We start from the raw sequence: 21169 nt of genomic DNA on the forward strand, positions 1-21169 counted from the left end.
AAGGCCACGCTCATGAATATTAATTACGCAACACAATGACACGAGATCTAATTGGCTGAGACGAGGCGGCGTTGTCAGAGCAGTACCAGAGTTGCACTGAAGGGAACGCACTTCGTTATCGTCGCCTGCTTCACGCGCACGATCTCTGTTAACGTCACTTCCTGCTCCCGCCGCTTTCTTCCTTTTCCGTCAGCCATTCGTGATCTGCGGTAAGAAGAAAACGTGCTCCTCAATAAAACTTGGTTTTGTTCAGTCTTACTGTGAAATGTTAAATGTTTTATTTACCTAATGATAATGTAATGATAAATCTAATGTATATGTGCAGTATAATGTGTTAGGTTTATTAGAAATTTAGGGCGGTACGCGTTCTGTGTAACAGTCATTAGCATTAGCCCAGTAAGCTAACTCTGTGCTAGTTCTAATTTTTGCTAACTCTAACCCGGTTCTTCTCAGCCGTCCCGTTACATTAACACTTTCCTTGTTTTATTTACATTAGTTAATGACTTTACAGAAATTGTTTGGGTGATGGTGCGAATATTATAAACATGTGAATGTTAAAGGTCTGTTGTTTTTTTTTTGCCGCATGTGATGTTTAGGTCTAAACAGCCTTAACGGCAATCAGGAGTCTACACCATGCAGAACGACGCTGGAGAATTCGTGGACCTGTACGTGCCTCGCAAATGGTAAATACGCTTTATTTCAATTTTGTTTAGAAATGTGTTAACGACGTGTTATTGCATGTTGATTCTTTAAACATTTCTAGAGTCACCGGAACTGAAGTGACACTGGAGTGACTTTAATATATTGTTTTTTTTATTTTTTTTTTATCCTTAGCTCTGCGAGCAACAGGATTATTGGTGCAAAGGACCATGCTTCTATCCAGCTCAACATTGCTGAGGTATTTTTCCCTCTGTGGCTTTATTCCTATCTTTCTCAATAATGTTTAGGTTTTTTCCCTTTTTTTTAACTTGCACAGCATGCTTCATGCATGCAATCGCCCTGAAAAGTCATTTTACACAGGCTTTTCTATACCTAATCAATGCATTTAGTGGAATGTAATAAACACATTGATTTTATTACATTTGTTATTGTCAATGAAGACATTTTCTACTTATAGACATGTTTTCGTGTTCTTGCGTAATGTCCTTACAAATCAACCACATCAAAATGTTGAGCAGAATTCAGTGTTAATACATGCACCTTGACTCAACCCAGCATTAGCACTTTAAACTAGGTCACAGTAAGAAACTAATTTTCCTAGACTTGTTCTTTTGCATTCAATTAAGTATATGCTGTGTACAGTTATAAAACAAAAGAAAGAGAGATAAGTTTGTGTTATAATAACTGATCTGTCGTGGCTTGTCCATTCTTTTCCACCTACATCAGGTTGACAAAGTCACAGGCAGGTTCAATGGCCAGTTCAAGACCTACGCCATCTGTGGCGCTATTCGTAGAATGGTAAGAAATTGTTTGTGGTGTGTGTTTTTAATAACTTCTGGTCTGAATGCTTTTTTTTTTATCTGCTTAATTGTGGACAAATAATTACAGTCGTCAGTTTTGAGATCACAATTATTTTACAATTATTTACTAACTTGGTAAACATTCTTTACTGAATATAAACGTGGTGTAAAGAGTTATTTTTCTTGAACTTGACTTTAAGGTAACTTGAAGTCACCTTAAAAAAAAAAAAAGCTGATGGATGGGGGGGGGTAGTGGAGAGACTAGGTTTGTTTTTAATTTATTGCTTCAAGAATACTTAATGCAAGAAATTTTTGCCCACAATTAATACTAAATGAATAGGTTCAATAATTTAATTAAATCTTTAATTACAATAAATAACTTTAAATTTAAGGTGCTATTGTAGTGACACTCTTAAACATTAGTAAAAAATAATTGGTTTATAATATGGTTTCGGTGATCAGTAATGATTAGGTGATTAATAATAATAATAAAAAAAAAATTTAGGCATGCCATGTTGCATCTTTTTTTAGTGCATCTTGCAACTGTTAAATAGTGGAAACAAACGTGCATATAATACAGATAACTGCTCACAACACTGCATTTAGCTGTATGTCTGTAAATTTTAAAGATACTAAGTCAGTTCCACTTTGGGATGGAATTACTTAAATTGGTGTAAAAAAATATTTTGGAATCACAAGTTTATTACTGAAGCTAATTAATTTTTTTTTAATTTATGTATTTATTTTTAAATATCAAAATGGGCAGGGTTTAAGCATTATCTGGCAGCCCACAAAGCAATGCTGTGAGAACACGGTTGGCTGAGTGTAAATGCAAATTGTGTATGCGTCTGAATGAGGCCCGAAACGCTCACAATTATAATGGCACACAATATAACGCTCAAAATAAACAAATTAATCCACAGCTCACATGAGAGCTGACCCTGAGATCTGTACTGATCAGGAGAACTACAGTCTGTCATTTCCAGCTTTTAGCAAGGATCATCGTGAAATGTCTCACAATAATTGCTAATCTTAATTACTTTGTTTTTATAAGTGCTTGGAAGCCCAAAAAGTAATTGCATAGTCCTGTTGCAATGCCACAAAGGCTCTGCTCTTCATCACGTAATCTGAAGGTTTCTGTAACTTCATGTAGATATATAGATGCTTTGAAAGCTTTTTTTCTTCTGTAAAGTTCACTTGGGGCCTGAGCATGTCTTAGGCAGTTATTCTGTTCAGATTTTTACCATCAAGTGGTTTAAACTCTTAACAGCCTCCATGAAAAATGTAATAAACACAATTTTAAAGCCATTTTCTTTTTTCCCCCCAAGGGTGAGGCTGATGACTCTCTCCTGAGGCTGTCAAAGAACGACTCAATTGTGTCAAAGTAAGTAACTGATAATTTGTTAATTATACATTTATTTTGATATTTAATCTTATACATTTATTTATTTCAAATTGTTAATATCCTCTTTAATAATTTTTATTCTTCACGTATTCACTTCAAATAGACTTAGTCTGGTTTTGTGGACTTTTTTTTGCCTGCAAAATTAATATATGGTTAGCATGTTTTTAAAGTAAAGAAATGTTTGTTCAGTTTAATCTTGAGTGTTAGCAGTTTACCCATACATGTGCTTGGATTTGACTTCAGTCTGTAATTTCTAACAACGCAGATGGCTTTTAAGACTCACTTGGCAAAATAATCTTTTTTTTTTTTTTTTTTTAACCTTCAAATCCAGTCCTGGAAGGCCAATGTCCAGCACAGTTTGTAGGAGTTTCAGGAGAATCATCAAACTGCTGGACACTGTCCCTCCAGGGCTGTAGTTGAACCCTGATTTAACTATTTTAACCGTTGGGCAGACAGTGAGGGTGGAAAGTTTTGTGATTATCATGGTTTTAATTAAAGTTTTTTTTTTCTTGCAGGAACATCTAGGTTCAAGGAAAAACACCTGAAAGTTCTTTGTAAAATAAAATGTAAAAAAAATAAAATTGTGAGTGTTTTTTGTTTTAAGTTAGTTGGATTCATGAATGTCTAATATTTGAACTGACCCATGGCCTGCTAGAAGAGGGAAGCAAAGAAGGGATTAAACAAAGTTTTTCTATTACACGAGTATCATAAATGTGCTAGTATTAATGCTTTAATAGTCAGGAAAAGCTGTATTCTTTTTAAAGTTTTTTTCAAACTTAAGTATAGATTGCATTTGTCTTGAACATTGAAAAACACCTGAATGACACTGAATTTGTTCATTTTTGGAAGCCAGCAATATCAGGACATTTGATTGCTTAATGTTTGTGACATGTGAAACTTTATGGCATTCTTCTACCAGTATCTGTTGTCATAACAGTGGTTTAAACCATGACTCCAATCCTTCTTATACTTCTATGTCAGCCATGGCAATTTCAAAATGCTAATCAGCCTATAAAACACCCCACCAAGCACAGGGAATACACACAAACTCCACTTAGACCAGAGGCAAGTTATAAAGACTAAAATTTTAGACTAAATTTATTGCTTTAGATTATATTGATGTACAGGTGTTGGACAATGTAACTGAAACACCTGGTTTTAGACCACAATAATTTATTAGTATGGTGTAGGGTTTCATTTTATGGCATCAGTTCGTCTTGGGAATGATGGGTACAAGTTCAGCACAGTGGCCAGAGGGATTTTAAACCATTCCTCTTGCAGAATAGTGGTCACTACAAGATACTGGTGGAGAAAAACCTTACCAGACTCGCTCCTCCAAAACACCCAAAAGTGGCTTCAGATCTGATGACTGTGGAGGCCATGAGGGATGTTCAAACTTCACTTTCATGTTCATCAAACCACTCTCACTAGTCTTGCTGTGTGTATTGGTGCATAATAATCCTGATACACGGCACTGCCTTCAGGATAAAATGTTTAAACCATTGGGTGCACATGGTCTTCCAGAATGGTTTGGTAGTCCTTGGCAGTGACGTGCCCATCTAGCACAGGTATTGGGCCTAGGGAATGCCATGATATTGCAGCCCATGCTTCACTCTGGGTATGCAACAGTCTGGGTATGCTTCTTTGGGGCTTCTCCACACCGTTATTTTCCCGGATGTGGGAAAGACAGTGAAGGTAGACTCAACTGAGAACAATACATGTTTTAAATTATCTACAGCCCAAGATTTTTTTGCTGCTGGCACTATTGAAATCGATGCTATAGCAGCCAGCCATGTATATTGATTCTGTGTAGCTCCTGACGAACAGTTTTGGTGTAAACGGGAGAGTTGAGGTGCACATTTAATTCTGCAGTGAGTTGGGCAGCTATGGTATTATGTTTTTTTTTTTTTTTTAGATACAATCCGAGTTAGCACCCAGACATCCCTTTGGAGATGGCCTCCTCTTGCGTCCACAGTTACTCTTGTTGGATTTGGTTCGTCCTAAACACGCACCAACAATTTGTCCTCCTTTGATGTCGCCCATAATGTGTGCATTGCAATATTTAAAGCAAAACTGCTATTACTCTGCTAATTAAACCTTCACACCCTGCTTTTACTGGTGGAATGTGCAATCAATAAAGATTGGCCACTAGGCTGCTCAAATTTATCCATGAAACCTCCAACAATAAAATGGCCAGCGTTTCAGTTTTATTGTCGAACCCCTGTATATATTATATTAATATAATATACCTCCATACTATTTTTTTTCCTGAAGTGTATGACTGTTACATTGTGCTGTTGTGCTTAGTGTACGGTTGTACTGTAGTCAATCAGAGCCAAGGATGTCTGGAAGCAAGATAAAAAGCAGTGATGATATTGAGGGGTGTACTCGGAAGTGCAAAGCAATAACCATGGAAACAAAATTGAAAATAATTGAGATTGGACCGAGGTGAAAAAATGATAGATGTTGCTTGTTCTTTGGTATATCATTTGGGTTTTTTTTTATGCTTTACATTGTCTATCTCTGTCAAAAGTGTATAAGGCTTACTTTGTCGGACTTGTGAACGTGCTCTCAGAATGGAACTCGTTCATAAGTCAGTGTACTTGCTGTACTGATCAGCAACATTTAAACCACCACCAGGTGAATAGAATTATATGATCAATATATACCAGTAAACTGGTGGCAGGATCATGGGCACCCAAGGCTCACCCATGCCCACAGAGAACAAGGCCAGTGACACACTTGACACAGTGGAAAAACAAGTCGGATCCAAAGAGGCCCCACCCTGCAACCCACAGCAACCGAAGAATTTGCCACCAGATACTAAAGCACACCCCAGAGGTTCCGCAGACTGTCAAAAGTCTCCTGAGAAGTCGGAGCTGTTTTGCCACAAGGAAAACTGGCTGATCGGTGTGTATACAGATGTACAAGCATAAGTGAGCAACTTTAACAAGGGCAAGATTAAGATGGGTAGACGACTGGGCTAGAGCAACTCCAAAACTGTAGCTCTTGTGGGATGTTCCTGGCCTACAATGTTAAGGACCTGCATGTTGTACAATAATTTTGCCCCAGAAACAGACCAGTTTAAAAGAATTGCAAATCTTTGCCTATGAAGAAAACACAACCCATGGGATGAAAGTTTCTTAAAAAAAAGATAAACTGCAGATACTTTCTTTTACAGATCATATAGATCTTATGCACAAATGGATCCATTAGGTTTTGAAAAATGAAGGCCTAGCAATTTCATTGCATAAAATAAAAAATTGTTATCTTTATTGACATTAATTGAAACAATTCATAACATCATTTAAACAGAATTTCAGTTTTGTCCCAGTACTTTTGGCCACCAATGTTGGTTGCCATTGTGAGAAATGATAATGACAAAAAGACTCAGTGCCTTGGTAAAATACATGTTCTACCAAAATATTGCCCCTAAAAACTAATTTCACAGTGGGGGAGTGTACTACTGTTACAATAAACTGCATGTAGGTGATCCAAGGTTGTTTTAAGAGGAAATCAGACTAATTGGATCACTGATTTTAAACCAATTTCTTAGAGTAACAACAGTTATGATGGGACTATTGAAATCAGCAGCTCATTATTGTTCAGGTTTTTCAGCATGTGATTATTTCTCTTTCTTTTCTCTGCTCCAAAACACTTGATCCAACTCAACAGCTACATACAGTAATAAGTATAAACGTATGCATGATGGTGGTACTCCTGGGCACAGACCATTTTAGAAAATATTTGTATGGAAATTTTACTTATGGCAAGCAACAGTTGACTTCAGAACTTCTCTTCTGAGTGAGAAATATCTTCACAGGGAATGCATACCCTTTAATCACAGGTCGAAATGTGTGGGAGAGGAATGTACATAAAAGAAGCTATAAATAAATTAAGCCTATGGTAATCAGTGTACAGTTCTACTCCGGATGTGCTGAGACTTAAATCAGTAAAGGATTGTCGAGCACTGCGACTCCTGCAGCGACGCCTCCATCGGCATGTTCTGCACTCTTTGTCCTCAGCAGGTGGCCCGCACACTCGTTCATCAGCATCTCCTTCCCTCTCCTGTATGACAGTAAAATATGTTAATGGGATTTCTTTATTTAGCTTTTGGCACTGATTCAGGTTTACATCAGGATCGGCAGATCCCTCTTTTCAGCTGTATGTCTGATAGTTTTGTAATGGATCATAGTTGATTCATAATCTTTTTAGATCCCCCCCCCCCCTACAGTTCAGCATGCATGTGAACCACAGATTAATTGTAAAAATTTAACCGCTATAATGTAAAGTACAGTTTCCTGGCAACTATATAGTATTGAATTTATGACTTATTTCAAAGACGTGCCAATTGTAGTTTGTGGGTCAATTCCAATGTTGGTCAATTCTGATTTTCTATAAGAACTATAATAACATCCAAATAAACACACATACATTGCAAGAGCACAAATGAAATTTACTTGAACACTTTTAAGCTTGTTTTTTGCTTGCCAGGATTGCCCTACCACTCCAATAAATGGGGCAAATTGCCCAGAAAAAAACTAGCTCATTTAACAATGTACTATTGTGTATTTCATTTTTTTTTGTTTGTTTTATCATTGCCCATTTTGATTGTTGTTTTGATTTCAGACACTGGGTGAAATTTTCCTTTGTCAGAAAAAATGACCCCCTCTAAGACTAATAAAACAATACACATGTCATTTTTGTCATCTTTTCACCCCTAGTACCTAATGTAGGTTCCAAAAACACCCAGTTCACTGAGACACGGCTTCAGCGTGAGTGGTTCCCCCTTTCGGCAAAGGTAGTTATATGTGGGCTGGGCCTGGATTTTGTCCATCAGGATGTAGGCGGTTCTCTCTGTGCTGTTCTTTAAGCTCTCCAGCACATCACAGATCTCTTCTCCATAAATGTTGTTCCCTGAGGGAAGAGATGTACCCAAGTAGCCTAATTATATAAATTAGTACAAAACCACTTTACATGTGGAAGCACTATTTTAAAGCACAAATTATATTCATTACAGTAATTTTTAAAGCAGTGAGTTATCTAACTATAGTTAAAACTATAATTAAGGTGAATCATTTATAGTGCTTCATTAAAATTTCATTTTTTATTGACTCTACTTACCTCCTCCTTCTCTCTGGGGTTTTAACACATACCGGTCTGGTTTGCCCAAAACCATAGCCACGTTCTGGTCCCCTTCTACTCCCTCAAAATGGGGAAAAAGATATGTAAATTTATGTGACCATTTCAGAAAGTGTAGAAATAGAAGTGAAAAGTGAGGAAGTACATGGTACTCTACCATGTCTAATGTGTACAAGCCAGCAAAAGTGGCCCGGATCTGAGTCACAGCCTCAGGTTCATCAGGAAAGAAGCTCTCAAGGACGCCTGGCCGAGCCAACTCTTGCTGGACCTTCTTAGTGCCGACAAGATGTGTGCTGATGTCTGGACACTTCACAGCACACGAGCGCTCCATCATCAACCGAGCCTCCCAGCTCTGTAGTACATCACACACATCTCTTATACTTACAGTATGTTGACTAACAATTAGTCACACGAGTATTTTGACAAAGACACAATTCAATATTTTGGCCTCTGTACACCACAACAATGGGTTTAAAACTAAACAATGTGATTGATTTATAGGAGGTTTAACATAAATCATGCATTAGCTGTATAGAAATTACATCCATTTTACAGGTTTAAAAATAATTGTGCGACTGATACAGATTGATGACCAGCTATGCACGGTTTCTCACTGAACATTTATATTATTCTTTTAGGAAAAATAATATTATAAAAGGTCTGGCATTGATTTGAAGTATTGAATTTAATTTGGTAGTATGCAGTCCAATTGCAAGTCAAGCAGGCTGTCATTAATTACGCTTCAGAAAGTATGCATATCATTGTCAAAATCCACAATCAAGAGCAACCTTCATGAATGTAAATATAGACTCTGACCTCAAGACACAGTTTCACGTAAGAACAGAAAAGCTAGATTAGACCTTAAAAAAAAGCCTGCCCCAAGTTCTGATAAAAGATTAACTTGTTCCAGGATGATTAGAAGAGAAGAATATGGAGAAGGAAAGGAATGGCTCACGCATGCCACACTATCTGTCCAATGGGGTGGAGACAAACGTGATGGGGGGGAAAAAACTGTATGTATGGCTGCCAGTGGGACTGGATATATGGTGATTACTGGTGATGTGACGGTTCTTTTTGCTCAAATTTTGAGGACAGCTCTTTACATGGCATAAAAAGTAGCAACATGTCTGGTGGGTTTCTTCTGGGTTCCTTCCACAGTCCAAAGGCATGCAGGTTAGGCAAACTGGTGTTCCAAATTGCCTGTAGTGTGTGTAGTTAGTGTGTATAATAAGCATGAGTCCTGCGACGGACTGGCACTCCATTCAGAATGTACTCCACCTCGTGCCATAAGTCTACTGGTATAACATCAGGCTCCCCGCAACCCTGTATACATGATAAAGTGGGAAAGTCGATGAGTGAGGGATTAAAGAGCCAAGTCAGTCACCTGGCCAACCCAATTTTTTACTTATTGAAGACAACATTGAAGGCAGGAAACCCGGCAAGCATGCACAAATGGCAAAGCAGCTTCAGGGTGAAAACACACCCAAACACACCCTTTAAGCCGTCACTGGCAGTAAAGACTTTTTTGACTCCAATTATTAATAATACTTCCTAAAAATTATCCAGACTAATATTTATTTATTATTCATAAATATTAGACTAATATTTATTATTATTTTATTTTGTCCAACCACCATTAAGCCTGTAAAAATGTAGTGAGGCCTATAATTCCTAAATAGTTAATGAAATGTTTTTGTTACCCCCTTAAATTAATCACAACTTGATAGCTTCATTTAAAACCCACTGTTGTGGTGTACCGAGATAAATACACTCAAAGTGTTCTTGTCCAAATACTTATGCACCTGACTATCCTTAGAGTGCATAGGCAGCAAAACACTCTTCTAACTCGTAAAACCAAGGTCACATTAGAAAGGTTATTAAACAATTTGATATTGTTAAAATTAAGTTGTGTACTTGTTCTGATTTGTAATTGTGAGGCATGTATCCATTGCGGAAATAAACAACAGCGATCTCTTGTCCGTCTCTGAAAGTACAGAAATATTTCATCAGTCAGATTTGTTAAATGATGATTAAAAGGTACTGTTTTCCAGTAAGAGAAATAATCCAAACACTCACACAAACAGTTTCTTGTTCTGATCGAGAGATCCAGTTCTAATCACGTCTTCAAACTCTCTTCTTATTACACGAATGTTCCTGGGAATAAACAACATTTACATCATATTTTTTCCTCAAAGCTATCTTAAGTTAGTTTGTTCATTTGTTTAGAAAAGGCAACTTTGTACTTAAGTATTATTACAGTGCAATCTTATTTCTAAGTTAGGTAAAAGATAAATAGATAATAGATAGATAAACCTTTTAAGGATCAGCATCACAGTTCACCCCAAGTGCCACATTAAATAAAATTACACATGAACTAAAAAGCTTTATACGGATATCATGTGATAAGACCAAACACTTTACCTTGCCCAAAGCTCATTCTCTACGTATCGATGGTCATAAATGTTCCTCTGGATGTCCTCAACCAGGAACATCACAACTGCTCTGTAATAAGCATGCACTTAAAGTCTTATTAAGCAGACAAGAGAAACATGGATCTTTTAGGACCCTTAAAAATGTACCAAATATATTGCACCAAATATTTGTAATTCATAATGTATTTTATATGTACTTGTCCAGAAAGAGCTTCGAATGTTAAACTAACCTCTCTGAGCCATACAGCTCCCAGGCCTTTGCCAAGCCTTGAGCCAGACCTGCTGCTGGATTGTTATCTAAGATCTGTTTGCTTTCCTCCAACCGATTTGCAACCCTCAGGATGTGCCTGGGTAAAAACATGTGAATTGCCAAACCATAAAACACAACTTTTTATTCACAGTTAGCTCAACTGCATGCTACTAAACATTCAACAACACTCACCGATGAACACTTGGCATACGTGAAGCAAGACCCCCAAAACTGGCTGCAATGGTATTAATTTCAATCTGCTTTAAAGCCTCTTGTCCATCGGCATGGTGAATCATGTAATCCGAGCGATTCAAGCCCAGCACTATTGCCTTTAATGAGAAACAGCATGAGATCAAATTCCATCCAAAAGCTTGCAGACGCTTTTGACAATATGAAGAAGAAATTAGAGTTACAGCAGGAAGACATTTAGTGTGTTACTCACTCACTCACTCACTTATCTTCTATACCGCCTTTATCCTGTATTCAGGGTCATGGGGACCTGGAGCCTATCCCAGGAGACTTAGGGCACGAGACAGGGTACACCCTGGACAGGGTGCTAATCCATCACAGGGCACACACACACATACTCTCATTCACACACTACGGGCAATCTGGGAACGGCAATTAGCCTAACCTGCATATCTTTGGACTGTGGGAGGAAACCGGAGGAAACCCACCAAGCACGGGGGGAACATGCAAACTCCATGCACACAGAGATGGGAATCGAGCCTGGCCAGGAACCGAAGACCCCTGGAGGTGCAAGGCGACAGTGCCAACCACTACACCAACCACTACACTGCCTTTTAGTGTTAAGGCAATGTAATTAAATTGTTTTTACCACTGTGTCATCTTAAGACCAAAGCCACCGATCTACTTTAGTTTTTACCCTTAAAAGCCAGTTGTTAAATGATGAGCCAACACAGATTATTAGATTCGGGCAACTTGAATAGTTTTGTTTACATTAGTTAACTTTTTTTTTGTTAGTCGAAAACAATTTGGTCTAGCAGAACAAAAGCTTTAGATAATCGTTTTGCTGACAGTGCTATTCGCCCACATACCACATACTAATGATGGGCTGATAAACAACAGGAACAAGCAGGAGTTCACGCATCACCACCCACACTATATGTACATGCTAATCGGTTTATATACTCTGTATATTGTGTTATTTAATCTGTATAATGCTGGAATGTTGTGCGTCTTTACAAACAGTATGCTGAGCATAATTTAAACGTACCAAGCAGTCTCAGCACACGTATACATTCCTGAGTAGCGAAACAATAGTATCTACCTTGTCATCTGGAGATCATGAGTTCAAATTCCAGCTGAATGTTGGCAAAACAATGATTGATGTATAATTCTTTTGCAAACAAAAATATTCAGGTTGGCCAAGCTTCAGCTGCGAACGCCCAGAGGTGAGAGTCACTTATAGACAAATGCAGCAGTCATGGGGACTTATGAATTGTATAGAAATATCCTCTAAAATTTATACAGTATGCTTAATAATTCACATTAAAATAGACAAAACATTTTTTTTTATATTACTATAACAGTATTTAGAGCTTAGATGGGATTTATTTTTCTCTTCATCACCATGCCACCCTGCAGACACATTCTTCCATCTCTGGTCTAACGTTCAGAGTGCTTGTCTTCTCTTTTTACATCTCTCAGCAAATTTTTTTATTGTTGTGTTAAAACTTTTTTGTAGTAAATCATACATTAATTAATTATATAAAAAGTTCCCCAAAACTATGTAAACTCACTACATATACCTATATAGTATAGTTATGTAGTAACAAATAATGGTAACGTATACCTATATCCCATCCATCCATCCATCTAGGAACATCTGTAGTTTACCTAGGGACTGTGGAGACCAGTTGTGTATTTTCCCCCCATTTGTATGACCGAGGTAAGACCTCTGGTCAACATTCACACATGCATACATCTGCATGGAAACCCACCAAGCACGGGGAAAATATGCAAACTCCATGCACACAGACCCAAAGGCGGGAATCAAACCCAGACCCTGGAGATGCAAGGCAACAGTGCTAACCACATACAGTATAGCTATATAGCTATTAAATTAGTAATAGTTTTAATATATAATTATCCTAATTACCATCACATTATATTTACCATGTCCTGAGGTTCCTGTTGAACTTGTCTGTAAATGTTGAAGAGTTTTGCTGTGAAATCATCAACCTTGATGGTGCTGTTAAAAACATGCAGTATCACAGTTAATAACTTACTGAGCATGATAACACTTACAAAAACTTACAAAAAATTACACTCCACATTCATCTCATTCATTCATTAAAAAAAAAACAGTAAGTGAGAAAAAAAAAGCACTTTTAAAGCACTGTTGTGTTTTAAGGCAAGCTTGTTGCCACCTAAACTTTACCTGGCAAGAGCCTCCTCGAGGAAACGTGGACTCTGACTCACTCTGTCTATCAGGCGATTGAAAAGGGTTGCCATTTTGAGGGCCTGGTGAAAGAGTACTCTAGGCACCGGGGAAGGAAAGAGTGAGAATGGTGCATAACTCACCACCTACAAACACAGAGAAACAGCAGCCACATTGCATTTTCACTACTTATTTATAGAACAATCTATGTCATTGATCAATAATTAACTTTTCAAATGCTGCTATGAGAGAAACAAGATTCCAGATTTAATTATGCAACATTTCTGCTACTGTAAATCAGTGTTGAGGTTTTAAGATCGGTTCTATTCAGGTGCATTTTAACACGTAGCACTGGGACAAAAACAAAAAATTTAAAATGTTTACTTCGGAAGAGTTTGGTGTTTCTTTGGTGCGCATTAACACTCCATGCAACAGTGCAGAATCTTTACCGACTGCCTCCAGCTCTTTGATTAACTTGTCATCTCTTAAGAGCTCATCTGGAATCCCGCGAGTAGCCATTGATATAAACCTGAAAAGAAACGAAAGAATATTTTGTGAGGAAAATTGACAATTATATATTTTTTTAATATCACACAGGTCAAAATTTTACTGTTTTTTTAGTATAGTAATGTCAATGCTAAGAACTTAATTTATTAAAAACACATATGTTAAAGAACATACTTTTATCTATTTAACATTGAGGAATGTCAAAAAATGTTTGTTATTTATGTTATAAAAATGTATGTCTGTTATCTCTCTCTCTCTTCTCCTCTCTCCCTGTCTCTCTCCGTAGTGCTACACATGCTGCTCCTGAGCTCCCAGTGATCCAGACCCCGTCTGACTCGTTCTTCTGGTTGGAGATCCCGTCGCATGGAGGCCCGCGTGGTCTGCTTGGGACACGTGTGGTGACTGGAGACGGTTTTATTGTTTTATAGTTTTTTGTTTTTTAAAGACTTGTGACTGCAGTTGCGCAATAGTTTAGGACTGGAATTTCCACAAACTGAGCTTGAGCTTCCAACAATGAAAGTGGACTTCATATTAATTCGAACACATCTCCTGTTATACTGAACTTCCAGTCGCCTAACACTCAGTATGACTGGGAAACAATTCTCGCTATATGATATCACTCAAATTAGGATGGGTTCCCTTTTGAGTCCTCTCAAGGTTTCTTCCTGGAAACTGTTTTTCCTTGCCACCATCATCCACGGCTCACTCTGATAGGTTTTGATTTCCACATCATTTTTCACACATTCCACACATTTCACACATTATTAGGGAAAATCATTTCCCTAATTTTCTTTTTGATTCTGTAAAGCTGTTTTTCAGCATAGACCAGTGTTAAAAGCACTATGTAAATAAAAATGCATTGGATTTAAATCATATTTATAGTTATATGAGCAGTGCATGAGCAGAACCGCTGTTAGACTTCTAACCTCTGTAACGTCACTTCAATATGACGGAACTCATTAGAACAACAGAAAGTTCATTCATATACTGTATATGCGCGCGCGCACACGCAAGAATTTCTAATCCTTCATCACTGAAATAAGTTACACACAGTGTGTCAAAATAAAAGCTGCACTCCTTATTAAGCACAAGTAAACTACCGATTCGCTGAATTTAAAGTCCTTCTAGTGGTTAACTTACCCAATAAGAGAAGATATTTAATGCAGGTTGTAGTCTTCTTTCGGTTCTACCGAGTGATTCCGAGCGTCAGTGCGACTGTAGATCCGAGCGCACTGAACTAAACCCCTCCAGGGACATAAAAAGAGAAATGACGTTAAAAGTGAGAGGATTTCAAAATAAAAGTCAAGTTTTTGTGCATGTTGTTGGTGTTAAAGAAATTACACGTATGCAGAGTAACCTAGTTATAAATTATATAATTAGAGTCTAATAATAATAATAATTATTATTATTATCGTAATTTAGCAATCTGGCTATTATCAGTGGAGACAGCGACAATGACAGGCTAAATGTATTTATAATGTAACAGACAAATGAATCCAAAACAAACGTGAAACAAAATGAGACAAAATAAACAAATATAGACAAAAATAAAGACATAAAGCAAATAACTAGAAACGTAGTAGTGCCCATAAACACCAGAATAACAGGGCTTTACACAACAAGTACAAGACAAGCATTCTGTGTATGTCAGAATGACTCTGTGAAAATCAACTCCTTCCGTGTCGTGGCACTGATTGTGTAACTGACTCCAGGTGTGTGTGTGTGTGAGTCAGAATGATGATGTAAAAGTTTAATCTCCCAAAAAACCGTGCAAGCTAACAACAAGCACAAACTGTAGTGATGGCAAGATGAAGCTTGATGAAGCCCTGAAGACTTCCATCCAAAAGGGTTCATTTCTCGAGGCTTCATTTGCAGACAAACCCCCCCTACTGGTCAAAGAATGTAAGGTTCATTTTACCACCACATTGCCCTGAGTTGGGCATGGGAATAATACATGATTTTCATTAAGCTATGCATTTTTCTATTGTGAGCACAAGATAATAGCCCATTTAAACAATCTGTTGTTGTCTCCTCCTATTAATGTGCTTGTGTTTTTTGTAAATAGTGTATATAAGATTTCCGTGCCTGTTATATTTTGTTATATATAAACAATATTTGTTATATTTAGTAGCATGTAGTTGACATTATAGGTGCTTAGTTGATGTGAGTCTATCATCTATCTATCAGTCTATATATATATATATATATATATATATATATATATAGAGAGAGAGAGAGAGAGAGAGAGAGGCTTCAAATGTCATTCATGGCGTCAGTCGGCAGAAACAATGCAAGCCTGGAACACACTTCACTAAATAGTTACTGGATTTCTCGAAACATGCTTCAAAGCTTCGACACAGTACATCCCATAACTACTAAACTGGACGGACAGACGGACGGAATTATTGAATTAAGGTCTTCCGAACACTTTCATGGTTACAGTTCTATACACATGAGCATCAAGGCATGCTGACCGCTTCTACAAACATTTGTGAAAGAATGGGTCACTCTCACGAGCTCAGTGAATTCCACCTGTGCAATAAGTCCAGTCGTGAAATTTCCTCAATGCTAAATATTCCACAGTCAACTGTTACTGGTATAACAAAGTGGAGGCGAATGGAAATTACAACAACTCATCCACGAAGAGGTACAGTAAGCCATTTAAAATCACAAAGCGGGGTCAGCGGATGCTGAGACACATAGTGCACAAAGGCAGAGTCAGACTTCCAAACTTTATGCGACCTTTAGATGAGCTTAAGTACAGTGCATAGAGAGTTTCATGCAATGGGTTTTGGTGACCCAGAGGAAACTCTTAATGCTTTAGCATACTTAATGATTTCCTCTTTCTGTTCCAATATGACTGCGCACAAGTGCACAAAGCAAGGTCCATAAAGACATGGATGAGCAAGTTTGGTGTGGAAGAACTTTTGGGATGTTTGGGATGTATTAGAGCGGAGACTGCGATCCAGGCCTTTCTTATCCAACATCAGTGTCTGGCCTCACAACTGCACTTCTGAAAGAATGGTCAAAAACCTGCATGAGATCACTCCTTGAACTTGTGGAAAGCTTTCCCAGAAGAGTTGAAGTTGTTATAGCTGCAAATGGTGGGCTAACATTATATTAAACTATGGGGATTAAAAATTGGATGTTAGTCAAGTTCATTTGCAGAGGATCAAAGGATGCAGGCTGCTCGTCAGTGTATTATGAAAACTACAGCTGGGGGCAGAGCTTTTAATTACAAAGCCCCAAAGTTATGAAATAGTCTTCCAAATAGTGTTCGGGACTCAGACACAGTCTCGGTTTTAAAGTCTAGGTTACAAACCTATTTATTTAATCAAGCATTTTTATAAATAGATTAGTCTTAGGTAAAGGAGCAGATCTGGGGGACTCATGGACGTAGAGTATTATGGTGAACTGGTATGTTTAGATGCTGTCTTCCCCACTCTCATTGATCACTCAGGTTTGCTGACGGTGAGGTGATTGGTTGCTTTACAGGGAGCCCTCATGTTTGTGTTTCCTTCTGGCTCTCCCTTTTAGTTATACTACATACTGTATACATTCACATTATACATTATGTGACTGCGATCATACCCAACTGTTATCTCTCCTCTTCTGCTCTCCCCTCTCCCGCTCTTTCTCTTCCCTTTCTCCCCCTCTCTCTCCTTCCATCTCTCTGTTGAGTTACACATGTTGTTCCTGAGCTGCCAGTGATTCAGACTCCCTCTGCCCTCCGGACCTGTCTGACCGATCCTGGTGCCCCGCTTCTGCTCGGAGATCTCGTCACATGGATGCCCCGTGTGTCTCTTTGGGATGTGCTGGTGTCCGTGGATGATTCTCTCTGCCATGAAGACGGTTCTGGCCTCGACTGGTGTTGGCAGCTGTTTCTCTGAGGACTTGACTTGGCTGCAGTCGCTCGATAGTTCAGGACAGAAATTTCCTTCAAGTCTACCTGAGTCTTCAACAACTACCTGGACTCCATATTAACATCAATTAACATCAACTGTTATGCTGAACTGCATGCCAACTAACACACTGTATGAATGCAGATCAATTCCTGCTTTCTGTTTCACCCAAATGAGGATGGGTTCCCTGTTGAGTCTGGTTCCTCTCAAGGTTTCTTCCTATTACCATCTCAAGGAGTTTTTCCTTGCCACTGTCGCCCTCGGCTTGCTCACCAGGGACAAACTGACCATTTTGATTCATACACACCCTAGTAAAAAAAAAGTATGCTAAGTATACTAAATCCTAGCATGCCAAAGCATACTTAAATGTACTTACAGCCAGACTAATGACTAGTATATTTGAAGTTTGCTATTTTGGAACAACTAATTTTGTACTAAGTGTATTTAAGTTGTAATTAAATTGTACAAAAGCACAATTTGAAGTGTATTATGTATACTTTTGTGCGCTAAAGTGGAACAACTTTAGCACACTTAAAGTATATGGCTGTGTGTGTACTAACGTACATACCTGACAGTAATTAATGAAATTTAAGTTTATATTTAATGTATTATAAGTACATTACAGCTAGTTTTACTGCATTACAAATACATGATTAATATACTATGAGTATATTCTTATTGCAGCAGTAGCATGCTGTTATACTTCTGGCCAATTACAAATACTAAAAAAGTACACTTTGTGGTTAATAGAAATACTTTATTGTATCATACAGTACACACAACCTTCTATACTACAGTATTGCAAATGTATTAACAGTACACTAAAGGTGTTTAGGATAATTTACAAATGCTAAATGCATTTTCTACACTATAACATGTTTTTGAAAAGCATTACATCAGTAATTATGAGGCAGATTTTATTCATGAGTTCAACAGATTTAATTTCCACAAGGTTACAAAAAAGCACTACTGTAGTTTATTTGTGTTCAACAAAACATGTTCACAAACATACAAACTAAAATTTAAACTGTAGTCTGAACACAGACAGACATTAGTATTAGAGTATACAGGTACAGTATTAGTTTAAACCTGGTGTGTTGATTTTAGCTGTAACACAGAGACTGAGCTACGGAGCCATTAAACCACAAGCAAAGTACACAAGATTTAGCAACAACACATTAGACAATACATTTTATAGTTTAAAGTATGTACTTAATTATAAATTACCTAACGAAAACCATGACAATAAAATAATAACGATACGAACTAACGCACACAATGACGCAGCTTCCAGCCGTTAATTCAAATTAGAAGCGGAGGACTGGGGAGCCAATCAGCGAACAGACAGTCCGAATCTGCCCGCCTCCAGTCTCTGATTGGCTGGTGTTGCACCGATTCTAGTCTCTGGTTGGCTGAAATAGTTGCACATTTATAACGCTGCTGCAGTTTGTGCAACTGTAGCTTTATGACAGTGAGCGCACAGAAGAGTGAGAGAGTGCAAACATAAATTATCTTGAACGGGCAAAAGTGATTTTTAGTGCACAAAAACGAGTTTGAGAGCGCACGTGCGCGCGAGAGAGATTCAGCATGCAGAAACGAGTCTAAAAGCGCGCACGCACAAGAGAGTAGTGCACTAAATATAATTACCTATGAATAAGTACCTTTAAATTTTACTGATAATTTACTGAGACCACTGTATATTAAAAAAAGGTTTTCTAATGTGTAATTTCTGTACATTTGTACAATGATTATTTCGAGCATTTTTGTTAAACATATACCAAAAATACATTGAAAAACAAAGTTTAAATAAGTATACTTGGAAATTAAACAAAAGTATATTTTCCAATAATAACAATAATATATTTAATTTCAAATTTTGGTAAAAGCATGACTAGTATACTTTTTATATATTAACTCATGGTATAATTTTTGTTAGTATATTTGCAGTGTACTATCGAGGATTTCAATATTTTTGTAATACATCAAAGTGTTTTTTTTTCCCACTGGGGTAATGTATGTGGATACAATCGCATTGCAGATTTTGCCAAAATGTAGCACCTGACACCTACATTTACGAATATCTACGAGCTTGTACATTTATTTACTTCAAGATTTACATACTACTAGTTGTAAAAATGATCCATTGCAATACAGCTGATAACAGGAATAGTCATGGACAATGTAGGAAGCTAGACACTGTCTGCATTGCCATATATGTTGTAGGAACTGATATCTGTATTTTAAAATCAATGCAACAACAACAATTAGCCATGCATGGAGAGTCTCTGAACTTGTGCAAACAGAAGTAAGCAGTATGCCACCCGCTGACATTTGAAAAGCTGTGTCTCCAGTTAGCTTCATGTGTCTTGGAGGTAGCATAAACTGTTTAACTTGGTTTGTAGCAGTTGTGTGATAGGGAAGATCTGCCTGTAGTGTATGTGTGCCCTCTAATTGATTAGCCCCCTGTCCAGGACCGCCTAGTGCACCATAGACAATTCCTACTGTTTATATTTCCATGGTAAGGGTTACATTTACAGGGAATTGCTGCTCAGTATAAATGAGTATAACTTTAGTATATACAGAAAATTATAAAAATGTTATCATAGTTTGGACAGCTGATAGTTAATTAATAGTATTCTTCTTCAAATCAAATCGTAAACCTGTTTCTATTTAATTCACATATTTTATAGTAACGAGTATTGCTCATTATTTTGGAGTTTCCTGTCTCTGGAAAATTAGAGTAAGCTGGTGGAAGGTTTTGGGATCCTTTAACAACCAAAATCCAAAATAAACATAATTTTCCTACTTTTAAATAGTTAATCGTTTAATGAATCAGCATACCAGTGGATGTAGGAAATTTCAGTTTTGTTGTCATGACATGTTGTTGTAGTGTTGTGTTGTATGCAAACAACTGTGGTTAAACATTCTTAAAATAACTTTTTACAGAAACTCGGCAAAGGGAAAAGCCCAGGGTTTAACAAAACGGGTTCGGTGGTCCAATTAACCTATCTATTTACTTATCTATCCAATTATCTACCTATCTATAATGTATGTATGTACATACACACACACACACACACACACGATTCCCAGCTCTGTGTGCATGGAGTTTGCATGTTCTCCCCGTGTTTGGTGGGTTACTCTGGTTTCCTCCCACAGTCTAAAGACATGTAGATTAGGCTAATTGCTGTTCCCAAATTGCCGGTAATGTTTGTGTCCAGGGTGTACCCAGCCTCGTGCCCTAAGTCTCCTGGGATAGGCTCCAGGTCCCCGCGACCCTGAATACAGGATAAAGCGGTATAGAAGATGAATGAATGAATGAATGAATGAACATATATATACACATATATATCCCTTGACAGGTGGCACTGTAAAGAGATAATCAATGCTATTCATGGATATGGTATATAATATATGCACATGAGAATGAAAACATGGGTTATGCTTTGCCAAGGTTCCAGGATTGGAGCACTTGGGGTTGAGTGAAATGTTGAATAATCTCCAGACCTTCTCATCCAACATCAGTGTCAGACGTCTCTAATCCACATAGTGTTGAATAAGCAAATCCCCTTATGCATGTTTAAAAATATATAGTATATAAAATATATATATATTGTCCATACAAATTGAAGTTATTGTAGCAGCAAGAGGGTTCTACATTTGCAGC

At 37.6% G+C, this 21169-nt stretch overlaps 2 protein-coding genes across 4 annotated transcripts; one reads left to right on the plus strand and one right to left on the minus strand.

The window, feature by feature from the left end:
* Positions 1–92: 92 nt before the first annotated feature.
* rps21 (ribosomal protein S21) lies at positions 93–3446 on the plus strand. 2 transcript variants are annotated; one of them, XM_053482822.1, is made up of 6 exons: positions 93–209; positions 597–683; positions 835–898; positions 1387–1458; positions 2789–2844; positions 3381–3446. In XM_053482822.1, the coding sequence occupies exons 2-6, from the start codon at positions 634–636 to the stop codon at positions 3388–3390; spliced, it is 252 nt and encodes an 83-aa protein (XP_053338797.1). In that variant the 5' UTR covers positions 93–209; positions 597–633; the 3' UTR covers positions 3391–3446. The 2 variants fall into 2 exon arrangements, with proteins under 2 accessions (XP_053338797.1, XP_053338798.1); XM_053482823.1 differs by lacking the exon at positions 3381–3446 and having other exon boundaries at positions 2789–2848.
* Positions 3447–6116: 2670 nt separating this feature from the next.
* gss (glutathione synthetase) lies at positions 6117–14843 on the minus strand. 2 transcript variants are annotated; one of them, XM_053482122.1, is made up of 13 exons: positions 14741–14843; positions 13478–13622; positions 13094–13239; positions 12829–12904; positions 10882–11018; positions 10670–10786; positions 10429–10509; positions 10084–10161; positions 9922–9991; positions 8165–8359; positions 7990–8071; positions 7593–7782; positions 6117–6933 (listed from the first exon to the last, which is right to left on the minus strand). In XM_053482122.1, exons 2-13 carry the CDS (start codon positions 13610–13612, stop codon positions 6810–6812), a joined length of 1431 nt encoding a protein of 476 aa, XP_053338097.1. In that variant the 5' UTR covers positions 13613–13622; positions 14741–14843; the 3' UTR covers positions 6117–6809. The 2 variants fall into 2 exon arrangements, with proteins under 2 accessions (XP_053338097.1, XP_053338098.1); XM_053482123.1 differs by lacking the exon at positions 14741–14843 and having other exon boundaries at positions 13543–13622.
* Positions 14844–21169: the final 6326 nt, after the last annotated feature.

This window comes from Clarias gariepinus, chromosome 22, assembly GCF_024256425.1.
Source record: "Clarias gariepinus isolate MV-2021 ecotype Netherlands chromosome 22, CGAR_prim_01v2, whole genome shotgun sequence".
Classification (NCBI taxonomy): domain Eukaryota; kingdom Metazoa; phylum Chordata; class Actinopteri; order Siluriformes; family Clariidae; genus Clarias; species Clarias gariepinus.

What these genes read in the sequence shown, in the direction of transcription:
- gss (XM_053482122.1), bottom strand. Translation starts at nt 13,612, where the DNA reads ATGGCTACTCGCGGGATTCCAGATGAGCTCTTAAGAGATGACAAGTTA. An exon ending in CAGAACAAGAAACTGTTTGT is followed by an intron (nt 9,992 to 10,083) that starts GTGAGTGTTTGG and finishes CTGTACTTTCAG; the next exon opens with AGACGGACAAGAGATCGCTG. An exon ending in GTTTTTGGAACCTACATTAG is followed by an intron (nt 6,934 to 7,592) that starts GTACTAGGGGTG and finishes ACTGTCATACAG; the next exon opens with GAGAGGGAAGGAGATGCTGA.
- rps21 (XM_053482822.1), top strand. Translation starts at nt 634, where the DNA reads ATGCAGAACGACGCTGGAGAATTCGTGGACCTGTACGTGCCTCGCAAA. An exon ending in TCCAGCTCAACATTGCTGAG is followed by an intron (nt 899 to 1,386) that starts GTATTTTTCCCT and finishes CACCTACATCAG; the next exon opens with GTTGACAAAGTCACAGGCAG. An exon ending in GTGGCGCTATTCGTAGAATG is followed by an intron (nt 1,459 to 2,788) that starts GTAAGAAATTGT and finishes TTTCCCCCCAAG; the next exon opens with GGTGAGGCTGATGACTCTCT.